This window comes from Momordica charantia (genome assembly GCF_013281855.1).
Source record: "Momordica charantia cultivar OHB3-1 chromosome 4 unlocalized genomic scaffold, Mcharantia_2.0 BLBB01000004.1, whole genome shotgun sequence".
NCBI lineage: Eukaryota > Viridiplantae > Streptophyta > Magnoliopsida > Cucurbitales > Cucurbitaceae > Momordica > Momordica charantia.
Genome location: NW_028275162.1, coordinates 4106605 through 4124956, shown reverse-complemented (window position 1 = coordinate 4124956; position 18352 = coordinate 4106605). Strand labels below are relative to the sequence as shown.

At 33.3% G+C, this 18352-nt stretch overlaps 3 protein-coding genes across 3 annotated transcripts; 2 read left to right on the top strand and 1 right to left on the bottom strand.

Moving 5' to 3' along the window:
- Positions 1-1080: 1080 nt before the first annotated feature.
- LOC111007986 (pfkB-like carbohydrate kinase family protein) lies at positions 1081-6292 on the bottom strand. Its single transcript, XM_022280548.2, has 9 exons — positions 6065-6292; positions 5820-5948; positions 4703-4805; positions 4526-4573; positions 3510-3607; positions 3286-3400; positions 3106-3188; positions 1869-2433; positions 1081-1285 (listed from the first exon to the last, which is right to left on the bottom strand). Exons 1-9 carry the CDS (start codon positions 6149-6151, stop codon positions 1212-1214), a joined length of 1302 nt encoding a protein of 433 aa, XP_022136240.1. The 5' UTR covers positions 6152-6292; the 3' UTR covers positions 1081-1211.
- A 7421-nt stretch (positions 6293-13713) lies between these two features.
- Positions 13714-15815, top strand: LOC148211668 (polyol transporter 5-like). Its single transcript, XM_088122827.1, is given in 5 exon segments — positions 13714-14042; positions 14154-14500; positions 14582-15485; positions 15488-15586; positions 15589-15815. Coding segments are annotated over 5 exon segments (1560 nt in total). The 5' UTR covers positions 13714-13921; the 3' UTR covers positions 15678-15815.
- Positions 15816-15943: 128 nt separating this feature from the next.
- LOC111008040 (putative polyol transporter 1) lies at positions 15944-18210 on the top strand. The gene is made up of 3 exons (XM_022280636.2): positions 15944-16246; positions 16318-16664; positions 16935-18210. Exons 1-3 carry the CDS (start codon positions 16081-16083, stop codon positions 18042-18044), a joined length of 1623 nt encoding a protein of 540 aa, XP_022136328.2. The 5' UTR covers positions 15944-16080; the 3' UTR covers positions 18045-18210.
- The last annotated feature ends 142 nt before the right edge of the window (positions 18211-18352 follow it).

Below are 18352 nucleotides of genomic sequence, written 5' to 3'. Positions count from 1 at the left end.
TTAAACTCAAAGCTAATACCCATTTAACAACTTTTTGTTTCCTTTTTATATTAATAACAAAAATTAATTAAAAAAATTAAAAAGATATACTTATAATGGGGAATCCCCGTTCCGTCCCCGCCCCAAAATTTCGAGGACGGGGGCGGGGATGGGGAAAAATTCCTAACGGGATGGGATGGCTCCCCGGCCCCACCCGCCCCGTTACCATCCCTATTTGAACCTATGAACTACCCGTGATGATTATAAATTCTTAAACTTTTAATTTTGTGTCTAATAAGTCTATAATTTACTAGGCATGATTTAAAATTTAGAAACCTATTAAAATATAAAATTGAAAAATCAAAAACTTGTTATATATTTTATAAATTTCAAATATAAAATTTCAAAAACTTTCTAAATTTAACGCAGTATACATAAATCTAAAAACAATGCATTATACATAAATCTAAAAATTAACTTAACATAAAAAGTTCTAATTGCATTTCTAAACATTGAATTATACTTATTTAGCTCAGGTCATTGATATTATTGGATTAATTTTCCTAAATTAGCATGAATTAGCAAATAATATAAAGTGAAAAATGAAATTATAAATAAGGTCAAGTTTAACCAAAATTTTATTGTGAAGTGACTATATTAGTTAATGATCTTAGTTTTTAAGAAAATAAACTTAGAACAGTATAGAACAAAAATAAGTTTACGAATTTATTAAATTTTATAGATCAAGCATTTGAATAAGAAATAAATTCATAGATCAAGCATTTGAATAAGATTTTATTCCATATGAGATCAAATCATTTGTTTTTGAAATGTCTTTTAAATGTGCAACGATAATTGACATATATCTCTAATCAAAAAGTTGTGAGTTCGATCCCTCATCCCTAAATCTTACATGTTGTACTTGTAAATAGAAGTTTTTCTTTTCAAAAAAAAAAAAAAATAGTAGCGTTTGATTAAAATTTTTGATAACCAAAAGTAATTTGAAAATAATAAAATAGATTTAAAGAACACTTAAAATGATTATAAAACATTTAATTTGTTTTCTTATTTTTTTTTCTTTTTTCAAAAAAGATCCTGAACTCATTCTAATCAAATTATTCATACTCATTGGAAAAACAATTTCAGCCACAATTCTCAATTGAAGAGAAACACTTGCAATTTCATGTTTTAACATAAATCGTATGACTCTGATTTTCCAACTTCAATTTTGCTCATTCCAAATGTGACATGTACATGGGTTCATGGAACACAATTCTGCCTGCTGTGTACACTGACTTAGCATCATCTGCAAAAGAAATGGTGGGGAGAGAATATTAAAATTAATTGGAAAACAGAAAACAATGTTATATTACCGAATATACTACCCTCGTGAACAGAGCTCAATCCGTTAATTGGTTAAGACATTAATAACTTCTCAAAATAAATCAAAGCTTCGGGTCATGGAGTAGTATTAAAAATAAAAAAATAAAAACTCAGACAAAGTAAACACTTCAATCCATTCCTAAAAGCAAAACATGAAATCTTCTAGTTTGATGTACATGTTTCTTCCAATCCACAATTCCCAAATTTCCATCGTGCTCTTTCTTTTCTTAGTTTAAAGGTCTTTCTATTTATTCTAAGATTCTTGTCCAGGAGATTCAATCTATTTTCATTTTTGTTTAGAGTGCAAAAATTTTTGAACTCTCAGATAAGTTCTTTACGTCATCAAGTAAAATATTGTCAACGAATTTAGAGCTAAAGATCCATTTGATAACGCTATAACATATTTAGAAATGGTTAGTAAATAATCGTTATCAAAGTATCTTAAACTAAACTAAACCGAACTGAATAACTAAAATAAAATCATCAATAAGAAGTGACACTAGTACCTGCAATTTTAGCCGAATGAAGTGCATGAGGTACATTATTTTCCGTCTCGACAGCAGCCTTGGAAGCTGCAATACCAATGGCTGTACTTTGGAAGATATCTAAGCCTGCACAAATAGAAGCAAGCATGCCTCCAACCAAGCAATCTCCGGCGCCTGTGAGCCTCACTACAGATGCAGAAAGGGCAGGGAAATGTATTGCAAAAAGAGCAGAGCTTTTTTCTTTTTCAGGAGAAACAGAAAACGTATTTGGTGGACAACTTGAATTTATAGTTCTAAACAGTTGGCTGCAGGATCTATTCTTTTTGATTCCTTCTGAAGAAAATTTCATGAAGCTTGGTCCTCCTTTAAAACATACGAACACCCCATGAGAACCAACGGTCAGAATGACTATCTTGATGCCTTTCTCGAGCAAAACCCATACAGCGGATTTCAGCAGTTGGAAAAGCAATTCGATTGAGCATGTAGTAATGCTACTATCCCGTTTGATAGGAGAAAACAAATCTCGACCAGATAATGCATTAGCCATGGCGATAAGTTCATCTTCATTAGGTGAAGCAAAAGTTATCTACAAAAATGACAAGAGCTATATAAGATTAAAGAGAGCAGAGAATCAGATGGTTGTCAATTAGAACTTTTTGAATATGAAACGTAAGAATGAGATCAAGTGCTAATTCTCTATATCACGAAAACACAACATGACATGTAAATTTTGTAGCAAGATGCATAGAAAACTCAAACATCACCCAAATAGGATGTGAAGTTGTAGCCCAGATACAGAGGAAGGGCAGATAGACCTTCACCTATCAATCCACCAACACAAAGGAACTATTGACCCAACGTATATATGATATTTACCAGCAGATCCTATTTTCAGTTTTTTTTTCCATCATAATAATAAGGGAAAAGGAAACACATATAAAAGCTGTAATCCTGATCAATCTACATGTACCTGATTTTTGAACTTTTTATTCTATCTTTTCCCATTTTTTATCGACTGTTATACGAACTGAACTATGTTCAATAGATCTCCAAACATGAGCAGGCAAGTCAGAGTCTGGTTGCAATTCCAATTCAAAAACACCTAAGAATTGTTCCATTAACATTTCCATAACTTACAAAAATGGAAATAGAAACACCTCAGAAAGGAAAGAAAGGAGGAACAAATATTTGCTCACAAGTAAGAAAACGCAAAAAAAATTGAAGAGAAGAGACCAGCATGGAGGAGATGTGAACTCACATACTTGACAACCGAAGCAATCCTTCTTGATTTTGCAACTGACACAGGCTCAAACCACACTGGAGTATTATTTTCTGCAGAAACTAAGAAAAAACGCAGGAAAAAAATATACAGAGATCATATTAACAAGGAACGACAGAGAAAGTAGAAGAAGCTGCAGCTACTATGAAAAAGTAGTACTTCGGCAAGAAACTTCTAGAGCAAGAGGATTGAGATTTGCATCAACCATCAGCATTGGAGCAGCACGAATATTGCACTTGAATCGGTCAATCCAATCAGGTGTGAGAAATTTTTCCTGTGCAAGGCTAGTTTCAGGTTCCTCGTGGTACTTCTTTAATCATATAGAAGAATCACAATACTAAATACCCGGAATAATATAAATTTATTTATAAAGATCCACTTACAATAGCTTCCACACTTGCCACCGCAGCTGCCAATTCTCCATTGACATCAACTATGCCACACACAACAGCAGTGCTAACATCTTGGTGCTTCCGAATGCCTATTCAAAATATGAAGTCCACTGAACATTGAATATAACAGCACCTAAGTTTAATTAAGGTCTCGTTTGATAAACATTTTATTTTTTATTTTGTTTTTAAAAATTGTTTGATTTCTTACCATTTCTTAGTATGTTTCCCATATTCCTTGAAAATACATATGAATTTTTAGCTAAATTTCAAGGGGAAAAAAGTTAACTTTTTTTTCCTCAAAAAAGTAGCTTAGATTTTGCAAAAGTTTTTAAAAAGTAGATAACAAAAAAAATAAACACATGGGTGGGATTACTATTTGTAGGTTAATTTTAAAAACAAAAAACCAAAAACGAAAGGGTTACCATGGACCTAGTTTAATGATTTTGTTTTTACTTCAAGAACTTTCATCAAAGATAAAGAAATCAGCAAGGGAAATTGATTGTATCTCTACCCAGCAGCTGGCAATATTCTATACAAGAGTTCATTTCAGAAAAAAGATTTCAAGCAGATTGATCAAGATGCTGTTTATGGAACTTGCACCACGTCACTATCATTAAGTTTTACCAGATATATTCTTCTAACTGAATTACTCAAGAGGAACAACCAAATTGTGACATCTGATCTGAATGACTCTAAGTCAAAGGTACAATTACTATAAAATTTGTTGCAGTGATTGGTACAGGAACATTCTAAAACAAGTCAATCAAAAGTAAGATAATAACCATTATACTTAAGATAAATCCGATGTAGATTTTTATTTAAGGTTACACATTCTTCTTGAATCAAGCACATGGTCCAGAAAATCATATACATTGAAGTTGGAGCAACAAACAGTGCCAGCAGGTTAATATCACGGATGGTGAACTCCAGAATAGAAGAAAATATCCATCAGAACAACAAAATATGAAATGCCATATGCCATTACCAGTATAGATAGATAGGTTTACCTTCTGTTGATAGCCCTGCCAACCTCCAATTCTCAAGCAACAAATTCCCTATTTTCGGAGGGAAAAAAACTCAAGAGAAAAGAAATGTATGTTCTCTTTGTGGAAAAAAAAAAACTTAAATCCTCATTCCATATTGTAGTTGTGTAGAAACAAAAGTGTAAAAGATCATAAAATAACCTGCCATGTCATGTCCCACAACACTAATCAGGAAAAGTTTGGTCCCGAACTTTGACATGCATTCAGCAACATTCCGTGCTACGCCTCCTAATACATAGTTGATCTAAAACACCACATTCTCAAAGGTAAAATTTCGAATATAGAAAACTAAGAAATGGATTCTCTACGCTAATATTGTCACTGTGATGCTACAGATACCAACGAGTTCAGCCTATTGAAAAATATTGAGATACTGGCCAAACCACAAAAGACCAGATACCAACACAATGAAATTAGGATTTAAGGTAGTTCTATCATTATCATACAAGCAAAACTATGAAATTTAAGAATAACTTATTAGCCATATCATAGTTGAATTTAGGACGAATTATATATTGCCAAGGATTTGGTAATCCAGGAATATTCCATAGTCCACACAATTAGTTCAGTCAAATTTATTTCCATCCTTGAATATAAACATAAGCAATAAGTTAAATACACAATAGGAACATATTCCTTGAAGATTCAAATCATGTCGTTGTTATAATTTCAACTATATCATAGTGACGAGTATTTTCTCTAAATCTTTCAAACATAATTTTCAAGTGTAATTTCAGATTATATACTGAAGCTAAAATGGTTATCAATTAACATACAATATCATAAACAATTTTAAAGATAATAATCACTAAGAAAGACAACAATAGAAACATGACACCTATTCATTTCTAATATTTTTTACTTTCATATAAAATTGAGCTTGTTCGATAATAATATTTTTCATATTTGAATGTGTTTGCCATGCCACATTTTGCAGTGAAACTAAACAAGCACTGGATAACTCGCCTACTTGAACAAATCATAGGGGCAATTTACAGTTATAATGATTTATATAACTATTAGGAATATGATCAGCTTCTTCTAAAAGAACCCTATTATTCCACAACATTTAACATTAAAAAACTTCAAGGATCATAGCTTAAGAGGTGACCATGGAGGTACTATATCTCCAATAGGTAAACAATCAATCTAGTACCTGATAATGATGATCAACCTCAGTGACAATTCGCCCTTAAATAAAATTCATATCGCGATCACGATGAACCTCTCATATTTCAAGAGAAAATTAGTAAATTACCTTGCCGGGAGTAGTTGACCTCGGAACGGCGGCGATGGAGGGTATGGCATGAATGTCCAGCACCATACCTCCAATAACCACAGGCTCTGATTCCCCAATTTGCAATTCGCTCCCACCATTTGTCAACGCCTAAAATTATATATACACTTACGATATCACCATTGATCGCAGAAAGCGTGTCGCCGCTAGAAAGCACCTTGAAGAGAGAACGAAATGAGACTGTAAGAGTGAAGAGATGCGCTCACCAGATTAAGAGCGTCGTTGAACTCACATGGCGGCGGAAGAAGGTGCCGGCGAATCAAATTTATACGCCTCTGAGCACTGCTCTCCATTGTTACCAATCTCCAAGGTTTTCAGTGGAGCTATGAAAGTCTGTAACTGTGAAACCCGTAGACCAGCGTCGAATTACGTTCTTCCTGCAGGGTTGACAACGACGATCGATTCCATTTTCATTTTGTCGATCTTGTTGAATATTTCACACCCAAATAAATAAGGCATCTTTTCCTTTTTGAGAATTAAAATAAACGCCAAATTACAAAAAAGAAAAAGAAAAAAAGGAAATTCCCATTTGTGATTTGTTTTTAACAAATGGTTGTTAATATTTGAAACGAAAAATTGATACGAAATAATCTAGAGCTACATGAGTTAACGTCTCAATTTTATAAATTTTAAATTTTCTCCCTAAGGTTGATAGAGTTTGCTTCTTTATTGTCTGTCTAATTTTATCTTTATTTTTTTAAATTAATAGTTTCCTCAATATTTACCCTTTTTTTTTCCAAACATCACGTGATTTTAAATTCTGTCACATTAATTTTTTTATTTAAAATATTAACAACGATGTCTGTTTAATAGGTATTTTTTGAAATTTTATGAAAAATAAAAATACTATTGAAACTCTTGAAATAATATTTTAAACATGGGCAAAGGGTATTATTTTATAATTTAAGTCTTAACTAAATAAGCTATTCTTACATTGGTAATTTATTTGTGTAGAAAAAAATTCTTTATTAACCTGCCTTATTTCGCTTGGTAATATTTAATAATAAAACTTATCCAAACTAGTGGAAAAAAAAAAAACAAAACAAAACTTATCCAAACAAATCATCTAATTTATGACAAAATAAGAAGAAGAAAAAAACTCTATTTAGGTTTTAAATTTTGTAATGTTGAAACTTTCTATTTAGTTTTCACATTTTGTAATATTTAAATAGATTTGTTATATTGCTTAAAAATTAAAATATGTTGCACTCATCACTTTAGTATCTAGCTATCCACTTCTTTTTTCTATTTTATCTATCCCTATATATTAAATCAGTCAACATATTTATGTCATTGTTTAAAATCACAATTCAAAGTTTAAGAAATTAATCAAAAAGATTAATTTTTTAAACAAATTGAAAAATTTTGAAGCCTCATTTATTTCAAGAGAACAGAAATCAAGGAATAAGAATGAAAATTTTCATGATATTTACTAAATTGTAAGTATGAAATCAATTACTCTTCTAAAAGGGTAATCTCGTTCACTTCTAGCAACATTTTTTTTTAGAAAATCTCATAAACGTAATCAATCACATTTCTATTTCATTTTTCCGTGAGTCCAACATCTTTTCAAAAATTACTTGATAACTTTTACCATTTTTCTATCCTCTATTAATGAGTGGGACCCATAAGCCTTTTATTAATTGTTTACAATTTTAGTCTTTTCTTTTTTGTTTATTTATATTACTAATATTTTTTCATCTAATAAAAAAATTATACCAATATTTTCTTAATTCATGTGATTTTATTACAAAATATCACAACTTTCGATTCAATTTATCAATTTTTAATCTTACTTTGTTATTATTGATTAATATTAGTAAGTTTGTTAAAAAAATCATTACTATTAAACATTAGAACAATAAAATTTAATAATATTTTATATTAATGATGTTTGTTCTAATAATTAATTATTTTTAGTTATTTTTATTTTTTTTGTTAATATTAAGATATAGATATACTTGGCTATATACTTTATTCATATTCCGATTTTAGACATTAGACTTCTGATTTTGATTTCATAAAATTTATAGTAAACATCATCAAAGAAGTTTTATTTTGATTGATTTTATTATAATTCTTTTTTTTTTAAGTAAACGAAGACTTTTAAGTTTAGAAACTAAATAAACTATTAAACGTCGAAGGACTAAAATAAAGGTTAAAAAGCACAAGGAAAATAAATATAAACATAAATTTGATATTCTAAATTATTGTTAATTTTTTAAATCACGTCTTTTAATGTTGCGGGCTAGAAAGTTCACGCTGGTATGATGTGGGCTGGACTATAGAGTCGAAGAAAGCCCAAAATTTCCTCGGCCCGTAAGAGCCCAAGAAATGGATGATTTGGATGAACTCACTCTCAATGCAATTTTCTAGTTTTTAATTATTTTTTGGGACAAATTTTCATGAAAAGTAAAATGTTGAAATGGTATAAATAGTAAAATTTCAAAAATTTCGAAAATAGTATTGAGTGGCTGATATTATTCTTTTACCATGAAGTAAATTTTAAATATTGACATAGTTTAGTAAAAGGTATCTATAAATTTTCATTTATATACATATGAATGAAAACCAAATATAATGCTTACAGCATCAATGTAGATCATGTTTGAATTATACCCCTCTTCTTCAATTAAGTCATCTATAAATTAAGGCATAAAATGGATTGTTAAATGAGTTTTTCTATACAAAAATAAATAAATAAATAAATTACGAGGAATACTTCTCAGGAGTCCTTATCCTAATCTCCGTGAAATTTTATTGGAGCCTTCACGTATGGGGAATGAAATGGGGGCGAAGATAGGGAAGTCGTCCTCGTACCCATCACGTTCTGCCTCGATAACATCTTTAGGGAGGGGTAGATGTGTTAAACATTGAGTTATGTTCATGTTGAACATTATAATACTTTATATGGATGGTAATAAGTGTCTTTATCCACTCAAATTATATGTTTGGATTGACACGTGATAATACCCAATTAAGTGAGTCAATTTTAACATTAAATTTATTATCATAAAAGTTAAGACATACTACACAAACTTAAAAATGTAGAGTACATAAATTTGATGTGAAATTATTTTGTTGCATATAGATTACACAAATCTAAGTTGTCACCAACTTACTATTTTGCATAATATCCAAACACATACTGCACAAGTTAGACTTCTAGGTTTCATATATATGACTAAGTAGCTCAAAAATCACAATTTTCAAAGTTTTATTTCCTAATCCTTATCTAGATAATCTGAGAAAGATTGAAAGGTAAGTGACAGTTATTTGGAAGACGTAGTGGAAAGTTAAGGCATGAAGCTTCGTGGTATCACCAACCATGCGCCAATCAAGAGTAGTGGAACGAAGAGAGCCAAAAAATGTGAGCGCCCCTACGCGAGCATAACAAAAGAGTTTCAATTTCATTTCGATAAAAACATAAAAGAAAAAAAGGACGAAGCAGATAGGAACCCTCGTTCTCCCTCTCGCTCCGAGAATTCTGCCCTCATCTTTTTTGTGGTCGTATGCTTTGAGGCATCTTTTGCTATGAATCCCGCATGCATTCTAGGTCAGCTCTCTGCTTGGGATGCATGGGCTGGGCGCGCGCTCTTCATTCCCATCCTTTATGTTATGTAAATAGAGACTTTCTCCTTCCACTCTCCATAAAATTTTGTGTTCAAGTCCTACGCCGATCACTATATTGCTCAACCGAAACAACGAACTCTGATTATAGAAATTTACTTTCGAAAATTCAAGAAAGCATCTAGCAAATTTTACTATTTGAGTTAGTTGCTTTGAAACATGGTAGTCATCTGATTCAGTACAAGGAAAAGTCTTGGTTGCTACAGTTATAAGTTAGGTTTTGAGAGGTTGGAAAACTGAAAAAAAAAAAAAAAAGGAAAAAAAAGGTTAAGTGATCAAATATCAAGATGTTGGGTAAGTTTAGTCTCTGTTCCTTTTTGACTCAAAAAAAAAAAAAGTTGGTGCATTTGGGTTAAGAGATTTGAATTATAAACATAAAACTTTGAATAATCAACTGAAATTTATCAATTAAGTTGTTATTAGCGGGTTTAGTATAAAGATGAGAATTAAAGATTTTATATGAATTAAAAGAGGTTTATTTATCTATTTTATTGTTTAGTTACTTCGTATCTAGAATAACTTCTTGGAGGAGCCATCAATTGCTCTGTGTTATCTTCGAACTAAGCTAAGTATAAAAGTCTTTCTAGGAAGGAAGAGTAGACTTATAACAATTGACCGTTTCAAACACGGTCGTCGACTCCACGACAATATTAAGTACTCGATCTACTCCTACTCATTTCAGGGTCTAATATGTAAATTTATCTTAACAAAGTAATATTTTTAATCAGAGTAGGCAATACATTCCTCTTCTTCCTTTTCCAAATTAATTATTGAACGATTATCTACTAAAATGGAAATTATGGTATAGCACAAAGATTACAAATAAATACTTTTCAATATTATTTTTAAAAATAAAATCATGCCTTAAAATTAATTCAAAATTTTATTGAGTGCATCACATGTGTCATGTTGGAGTTTGTGGGTTCCCCAAAAAGAAGGAGAATGGAAGAGCAAGACCTCAAATTCCATTTTACACCAAAATCTTTTTAGCAACCAAAAATAAAATAAAATAAAAAGAGAAATTTTTATTAATCTTGCTTAAAAATAAATTAACAAATATATGGATTATATTTTCGTCATAAATATGAGATATGTATTATCTTAAGAAAACCATAACATTGACACTAAAACTATAAAATTATAATTAACATAAAAAATATTATTGAAATTTTCATCAACAAATCTATGACGACATCAATGAAAATTTTCTTGCAAGAGATAATTAAGTTGAAAAACGTGAGATGGAAAGATGTCGACCACTTAAAAAAATGACGTATTAAGAATACTTTTTTTTTTCTTTTTTGAGTATAAAAGAAAAAGACTTGAAACGAAAAGTGTTTGGGAGTGCGACAGTACCTTACGTCAATTCTTCATAATAAATTCTTAGAATCTTTTTGAAAATCATTTTAAAAATAATGTTATATTTTTTAAATTGAAACAAACTTTTTTAATGTAGAAAATTTATTGTAGGATAGAAAAACCCATTTCCTCCGTATAATTTCAACTTAATTTTAATACTATCACAACCAACGTGAATATAGTTCAACCATTTAAGTATCAATGTACAAGAAATTGTGAGTTCGAATTTACACCCAAATGTTGTAATTTCATAGAGGACTTCTTTAATTTTGTATTTAACAGATCTTTCTAAATTTTCAATTTTGAAACTAATCGGTCATTAACCTAACTGTCATTTTATTTTTAAATTCACATATTTATTATATACAAAATTGAAAGTTGAGAGTCATATTATTTACAAAATTGAAAGTTGCAATTAAAGGCTCTTTTGTTAGCGTTTCCATTTGTTATCTTTCTTTTTAATAAAGAAAAATAAAATGATATGAAACCAGAAATTTAAAAAAAAATGTTTGTGTTGTTTTCAAAATTTGTATACAATTTTGAAAAAGTTTCCAAAAAAATAAAAAATAAAAAACATAACGAGTCGTAAAATACATAGATTTCTTTATAGAATTAAAACATTGTCAAAATATATCCTAAATCTTAACTAATTAAAGCAAAGATTAGAGATTCAAATTTTCGTCTTTTAAATTAAAAGAAATTCATAAAATGTCGTGTGTGTGTGTGTATATATATGTTTTGTCATTTGTACGGTCAAATGTAAATTATTAAACGGAAGATCCAAAAGACATAAGAAAGTGGCGGGTCAAGAGGGACTTTAGAATCCCAAAATTTCAAAGCCACGTGTGTTGAACTTGTCGCCCACCTGATCTTTTGATTTCTTCTTTTTTAAATAAAATTTAAGAAAGGAATTTTTTTTTCTTTTGGCTCTAAAGGTTAATTTCATCCGATTTAATCTTAAATTTATAACTTATATAATTATTGTAATTTTTAAGTTTATGACATAAAAATTTAAGTAGAAAAATAAAATAAATGCAAAAATTCATTTTACCAAGAAAACTCATGTAATCCAATTTTTTTATATTTTTATATTTTAATATATATTATATTGAATAAATAAGATGTTTGATTTTCCATGGATGACTTACCACTTGAAGCACTACAAATTTAGTATATATCTGAAAATAAAATCACTTTTAACAAACTTTATTTTTGTTCCATAGTTTAAGTTCTCTCTTTTTAAATAAAAATATTGTAATCACTCTGTGAAAATAATGCATTTATCCAAAAAAAAAAAATGTTACTAAAAAGTCCTTGTCTAATAACATAAATGAATCACATTAAAATTTTCAATTTTAAAAAATTTCTAATGCTTTCCATTTAATAGAAACAAGTTACATTGCCTAATATATATATATATATATATATATATATATATATTATAGAAACAAGTTACAAATAAAAGTTTCTATTTATTGGCATGCAACATTTTTTTTCATTGAATTTGTTATTAACTAGGTGGGGGTGGACCTATATATGATTGGAGAGTTGTAAACCTTTTTAAACCATACAAAATTTAATCATGATAAAAGTGTAATAAAAAAAAAGGAGTGCAAATTTGTAAAACACTTTCTTTCTTGAAATCATTGAAATTTCTAAGATAGGGATGGTTCAATTGTTTGCATCTATGAGGTTGGAAATTTTTGTTTCTCACTTTCTCCAAATTTATGGAAAAGTTAAACTATATATATCAATAGTTGTTGTTGGGTTTTTTTCTGACATAAATATTTTCATATGTTCATAAGTTTGATATAAACATGAAGGTAAATCAACATTTCTATAGTATTATAAAAAAAATCGACAAAATATCATTATTATAGATATAATATTAATATTAATTCTTTTAAATTTATTTAGAAGGGGTGAAAAGCTTATTTGTTAATTTAAATATTTTAACAATTTTTTATTTTTAATTTTTTTTTGAAATATTTATTGACATCAATATTTTTATGAAATTGAGATATCCACATTTCAATCAACACCGACACTTAAAACTTTGATTGTTGTTAGTTACTATTCTCAAAATAGTTTTTTTTTCCTCAAAACTATTTATAATGTTAAATTTTAGGGGATAAAAATTTTTTTAGTACAATATGTGGGAGTGGAGATCAATTATTAAAGTATAAGATTTCTTTTGCATTTAAAACTCCCACGTAGATAGTCTATGAAAATAAACTATAAATTACCTAGCATATAAAAAATAATTTAGATTGGTATTAAAGACGAAATTGGAACCGAAGTCAAAGAATCAGGTCATCAAGGGCAACATTTTTGTTTTTGTTTTTTTTTCAAATAAACAAAATAGAATTTGCACGACCCCAACACCCATATATTTAAAAATAATAAAATAAAATATTTATTTATGTGGCAACAAATTGGAAACATAAATTAAAAAAAAACAACAAGAAACTCGTTTTTTATAATTCCAAAATTTCTATATAATTTTGGGAATGTTTAAAAAAAACGAGAAACAAACGAACATAAATACTTGTCAAATACTTAAATTTCTTAATAAATTGAAAACAAAAGAAATAAGAAATGGGAACGGTAGTAAATGAGTCCTAATAAAACTATTAACACTGGCCATAATAAAAACAATCCCGAGAGATTTAATCTAATTGAAACTTAATTAAAATGACAATTTAACATATCATTTTTATTTAAATTTCTTTTCAAGTTTATCTCATTTTACAAAAGAAACAAGAACTTAACCACCGAATAATATTCATGTTATTAACAACCCACTGTAAAGCTCACAAATTTTTGTTTAGGTAGCAACGATGTAATTAAGAATCTTTAATATATGGAGAGTAAAATTTTGGAAAGATTAAGAAGAATGAATTGCAGAAGCATGGTTGTCGTTATCACTGTTTCATGGCCACGTTCTTCTCTTTCACTTCCACTGAAACTCTCAGCCATTGGCTTCGCCGCAGCAATAACCACCTCTCTCTCTCTCTATATAAACATAACACAGAATTCTCACTCCAAACCGCAAAATTAAAGCTTTCTGAACAATGGGTTACCGGGAAGATGATGAACCCTCTGCAGTTTCAGTTCCCAACAAGCCCAAAAGAAACAAATATGCTTTTATGTGTGCCATTTTGGCTTCCATGGCTTCCATCTTGCTCGGTTACGGTCAGCAAAATTCTTTTAACTCCTCTTCTTCTATCAACTGTTCTTCTTTTTGGGTCCCCCACTAATTTTAATCTTAATCTAATTCGGTTTTTGGTTTTGGAAAGAGTTCAGATGTTGGCGTAATGAGTGGAGCCGCCATTTTCATCAAAAAAGACTTCAGAATCTCCGACGTCAAGGAGGAGGTTCTCATCGGCGTCATCAACCTCTACGCCCTCATCGGCGCCGCCGCCGCCGGCAGAACCTCCGACTGGGTCGGCCGCCGCTACACCATGGTCCTCGCAGGCCTCATCTTCTTCCTCGCCTCCATTCTCATGGCCTTCGCCACCAACTACGCCTTCCTCATGTTCGGCCGCTTCGTCGCCGGCATCGGCGTCGGCTACGCCCTCATGATTTCCCCCGTCTACACCGCCGAGGTCTCTCCGGCCTCCTCCCGCGGCTTCCTCACCTCATTCCCCGAGGTCCGTACACTAATTCCTCGCAGAAACAGGGGATAATTTTTTAAACCCTAGATTACTAAATTTCTGTAAATCCCTTCGCAGGTGTTCATAAATTTCGGAATAATGCTGGGGTATATCTCGAATTTCGCCTTCTCTAAGCTCCCGCTTCATCTCGGGTGGCGATTCATGCTCGGAATCGGGGTTTTTCCGTCTGTATTTCTCGCCGTCGTGGTTTTTCTGATGCCGGAATCTCCTCGGTGGCTGGTGATGCAAGGCCAAGTCGGAAAAGCGAAGAGAGTCCTCGACAGAACGTCGGATTCTGTAGAAGAATCTCAACAGAGACTCGCCGATATCAAGGAAGCCGCCGGGATTCCGGCGACCTGCACGGACGACGTCGTTCAGGTCCCGAAACGCAGCAGCCACGGCAAGGGCGTTTGGAAGGAGCTCTTCCTCCGGCCGACGCCGTCCGTCCGTCACATCCTGATCGCCGCCGTGGGACTCCATTTCTTTCAGCAGGCGTCCGGCGTCGACTCAGTAGTTCTGTACAGCCCGCGGATCTTCGAGAAGGCCGGAATCAAATCCGACAGCGAGAAGCTACTCGCGACGGTGGCCGTCGGATTCACGAAAACGGTATTCATCTTGGTGGCGACGTTCTTGCTCGACCGGATCGGACGGCGGCCGTTGCTACTCACCAGCGTCGCCGGGAAGATGGTATCGCTTCTGACCTTGGGCTTTGGGCTCACTATAATTCAGCAGCATTCCCACGTGACGCTCACGTGGGCTATAGGGCTATGCATTGCCATGGTGTTATCCGACGTGGCTTTCTTCTCAATCGGAATGGGTCCCATCGCGTGGGTCTACAGCTCGGAGATTTTCCCGTTGAAGCTACGCGCCCAAGGGGCGAGTGCGGGAGTGATAGTGAATCGAGTGACGAGTGGGGTGGTGACAATGACGTTTTTGTCCCTGTCCAATGCGATTACGATCGGCGGCGCGTTTTTCCTCTATGCGGGATAGCGGCGACTTCTTGGGTGTTTTTCTACGTCATGTTTCCGGAGACGCAAGGGAGGACTTTGGAGGACATGGAGGGGCTAATTTGCTATGGAGATTTTCCAAAGAGAGGAAAAGGGATAGAAACGACGTCGTAAATGGAAAGAAGAATGGTGATCAGATTCAATTGGAGAGAAATGGGCAAGTTTAGCAAAGGAAAATAGAAAGGGCACAAAGTGGAAAATTAGAAAGAGAAAAAGAGAGATTGTAATGGTTTTATGCTTGTAGTGTAATAGTGATATATATTTAATATATAAAATCATTTCATATCGTAACCTATTTAACTTAAGATGACATTTGTTAACTTATTCAGTTTTAGGGTTTAAATTTTGAAAAATCAAATTTGAAATTATATGTAAATTTTTGTAATGTAAAATATAGTTTCAAATATAGAATGACTATTCAAGCAAAGACCGAGTTATTCTAGACTGAGTCAAAGCAACATGTAGTGGTACCAACAAACTTCAAACTCACAAATACTTTTTTTTTTTTCTAATTGAAAAGTAATAATATTTAATGTACAGATTCAGTTTTGTAGTCTCGAAAAGTCATAAATGCAGACGGGCAACCGGAGAGATGGAGCTTATGCAATTTCCGGTGAGCCTGGCCGGGAAATTCCTTCAGAATCTGGGCTTCCGCCTCCGGAGAAGCCCAGAAGAAACAAATATGCTTTTATGTATGCCGTTTTGGCTTCCATGGCTTCCATCTTACTGGGTTACGGTGAGAAATTTCGCTCTGTTTTTCACGCTCTATTTTTCACAAGAAAATAATTTGATTCGTTCGAAGAACAGAGGAAGGTGCAATGAATGGAGCAGTGATATTCATAAAAGATGATTTCAAAATCTCAGACGTGGCGGTGGAAGTTCTTGTGGGTGTCATCAACCTCTACGTCCTAATCGGCGCTGCCCTCGCCGGCAGAACCTCCGACTTCATCGGCCGCCGTTACACCATGGTTCTTGCAGGCGTCATCTTCTTCTCCGGAGCTTTTCTCATGGGCTTTGCCACCAGCTACGCCTCCCTCATGCTCGGCCGTTTCATTGCCGGTCTCGGTGTCGGATACGCTTTCGTCCTCCCTCCCATCTACTCCGCCGAGGTCTCGCCGGCCTCCTCCCGTGGCTTTTTCACCTCGTTACCGGAGGTGAGGACCAGTAATTTAGTCCATACTGTTTGAATTTTCGACTGTTTACTTATCACTTAGGATGAAATTTTATCATTAACATTATTGAAAATTTGAAAACTCATTAATATTTTATAAAACGTCTTGTTTTTACATTTTTTGATAGGGATATGTTATATAATTTAACTTTTCTTTAATATGACATACCTGCTTAATTTGTAAAATTCAAATTCAATTCAAAGCATAGTAATGTTAGTAGCATCAAAATAAACAATAGTATTTAAAATGCAGGTGTTCATCAACTTTGGTGTATTGTTGGGGTATATCTCGAACTTGGCTTTCTCTAAGCTCCCGCTGAATCTGGGGTGGCGATGCATGCTCGGTATCAGCGTTTTTCCGTCGGTGCTTTTAATCATCGTAGTTTTTATGATTCCAGAGTCGCCACATTGGCTTGTGATGCAAGGCCAAATCGGAAAGGCCAAGTGGGTTATCGACAAAACCTCAGACTCCTTGGAAGAGGCCGAACAAAGACTCGCCAATATCAAAGAAGTCGTCGGAATACCCACCGACTACTCCGACGACGTCGTTCCCTTTCAAGTCTCGCCACGTGGAAGCCACACAAAGGAAGTCTGGAAAGAGCTCTTCCTCCGCCCGACGCCGTCCGTTCGCCACATCTTGATCGCCGCCGTCGGACTCCATTTCTTCCAGCAAACCTCCGGCCTGGACGCCGTCTTCTCGTACAGCCCGATGATCTTTGAGATGGCCGGAATCAAATCCGACAGCGAGAAGCTACTCGCGTTGGTAGCCGTCGGATTCACCAAGATGGTCTTCATCTTAGTAGCCACGTTCTTACTGGATCGGATCGGACGGCGACTGTTGCTCCTCATTAGCGTCACTGGCAATATGATATCTCTCGCGGTATTGGGATTTGGCCTCATGGTAATCAACCGCCACTCGCACGTGGAGCTCACGTGGGCGGTAGGGCTGTGCATTGCGATGGTACTAGCCTACGTGGCGTTCTTCTCTATTGGAGTGGGCCCCATCACGTGGGTCTATTGCTCGGAGATTTTCCCGTTGAAGCTACGCGCCCAGGGAGCGAGTGCGGGAGTGATCGTAAACAGAGTGACGCATGGGGTGGTGTCAATGACATTGTTGTCCCTGTCCAATGCGATTACCATCAGCGGGGCGTTTTTCCTGTTTGCGGGGATAGCAGCGACTTCTTGTGTGTTCTTCTACGTCGTGTTTCCCGAGACGCAAGGAAGGACTTTGGAGGACATGGAGGGGCTTTTCGGTAATTTGGGGAGATTCCCAACAAAGAGGAATAGGGATAGAAACGACGTCGGAAATGGAAACGATGATGACAACGGTGGGATTCAATTGGAGAGAAATGAGCAGGTTTAAAAATAAAAAACGACACATGAAAAAATAGCAGAAAACTAATAGCTATTCGTAAAATGTGTAACCACATTTCAATTTTGTAAGAATTAAAAAAAAGTTCAATTTACTCTCCTATTTGACATATTTGTATTTAATATAAAGATAAATAGGTTATAACGATATACCTTGTATAAATGTTGATATACCTAATACGAGGTATATTAAGTTATATCAATAACTAATATATTAGTACATCAATAATTGATATGTCATTATGTTACTATATAAACTTGAGGTAAAATTGAAATAAGCAAAAATCTTAAATAAGAATT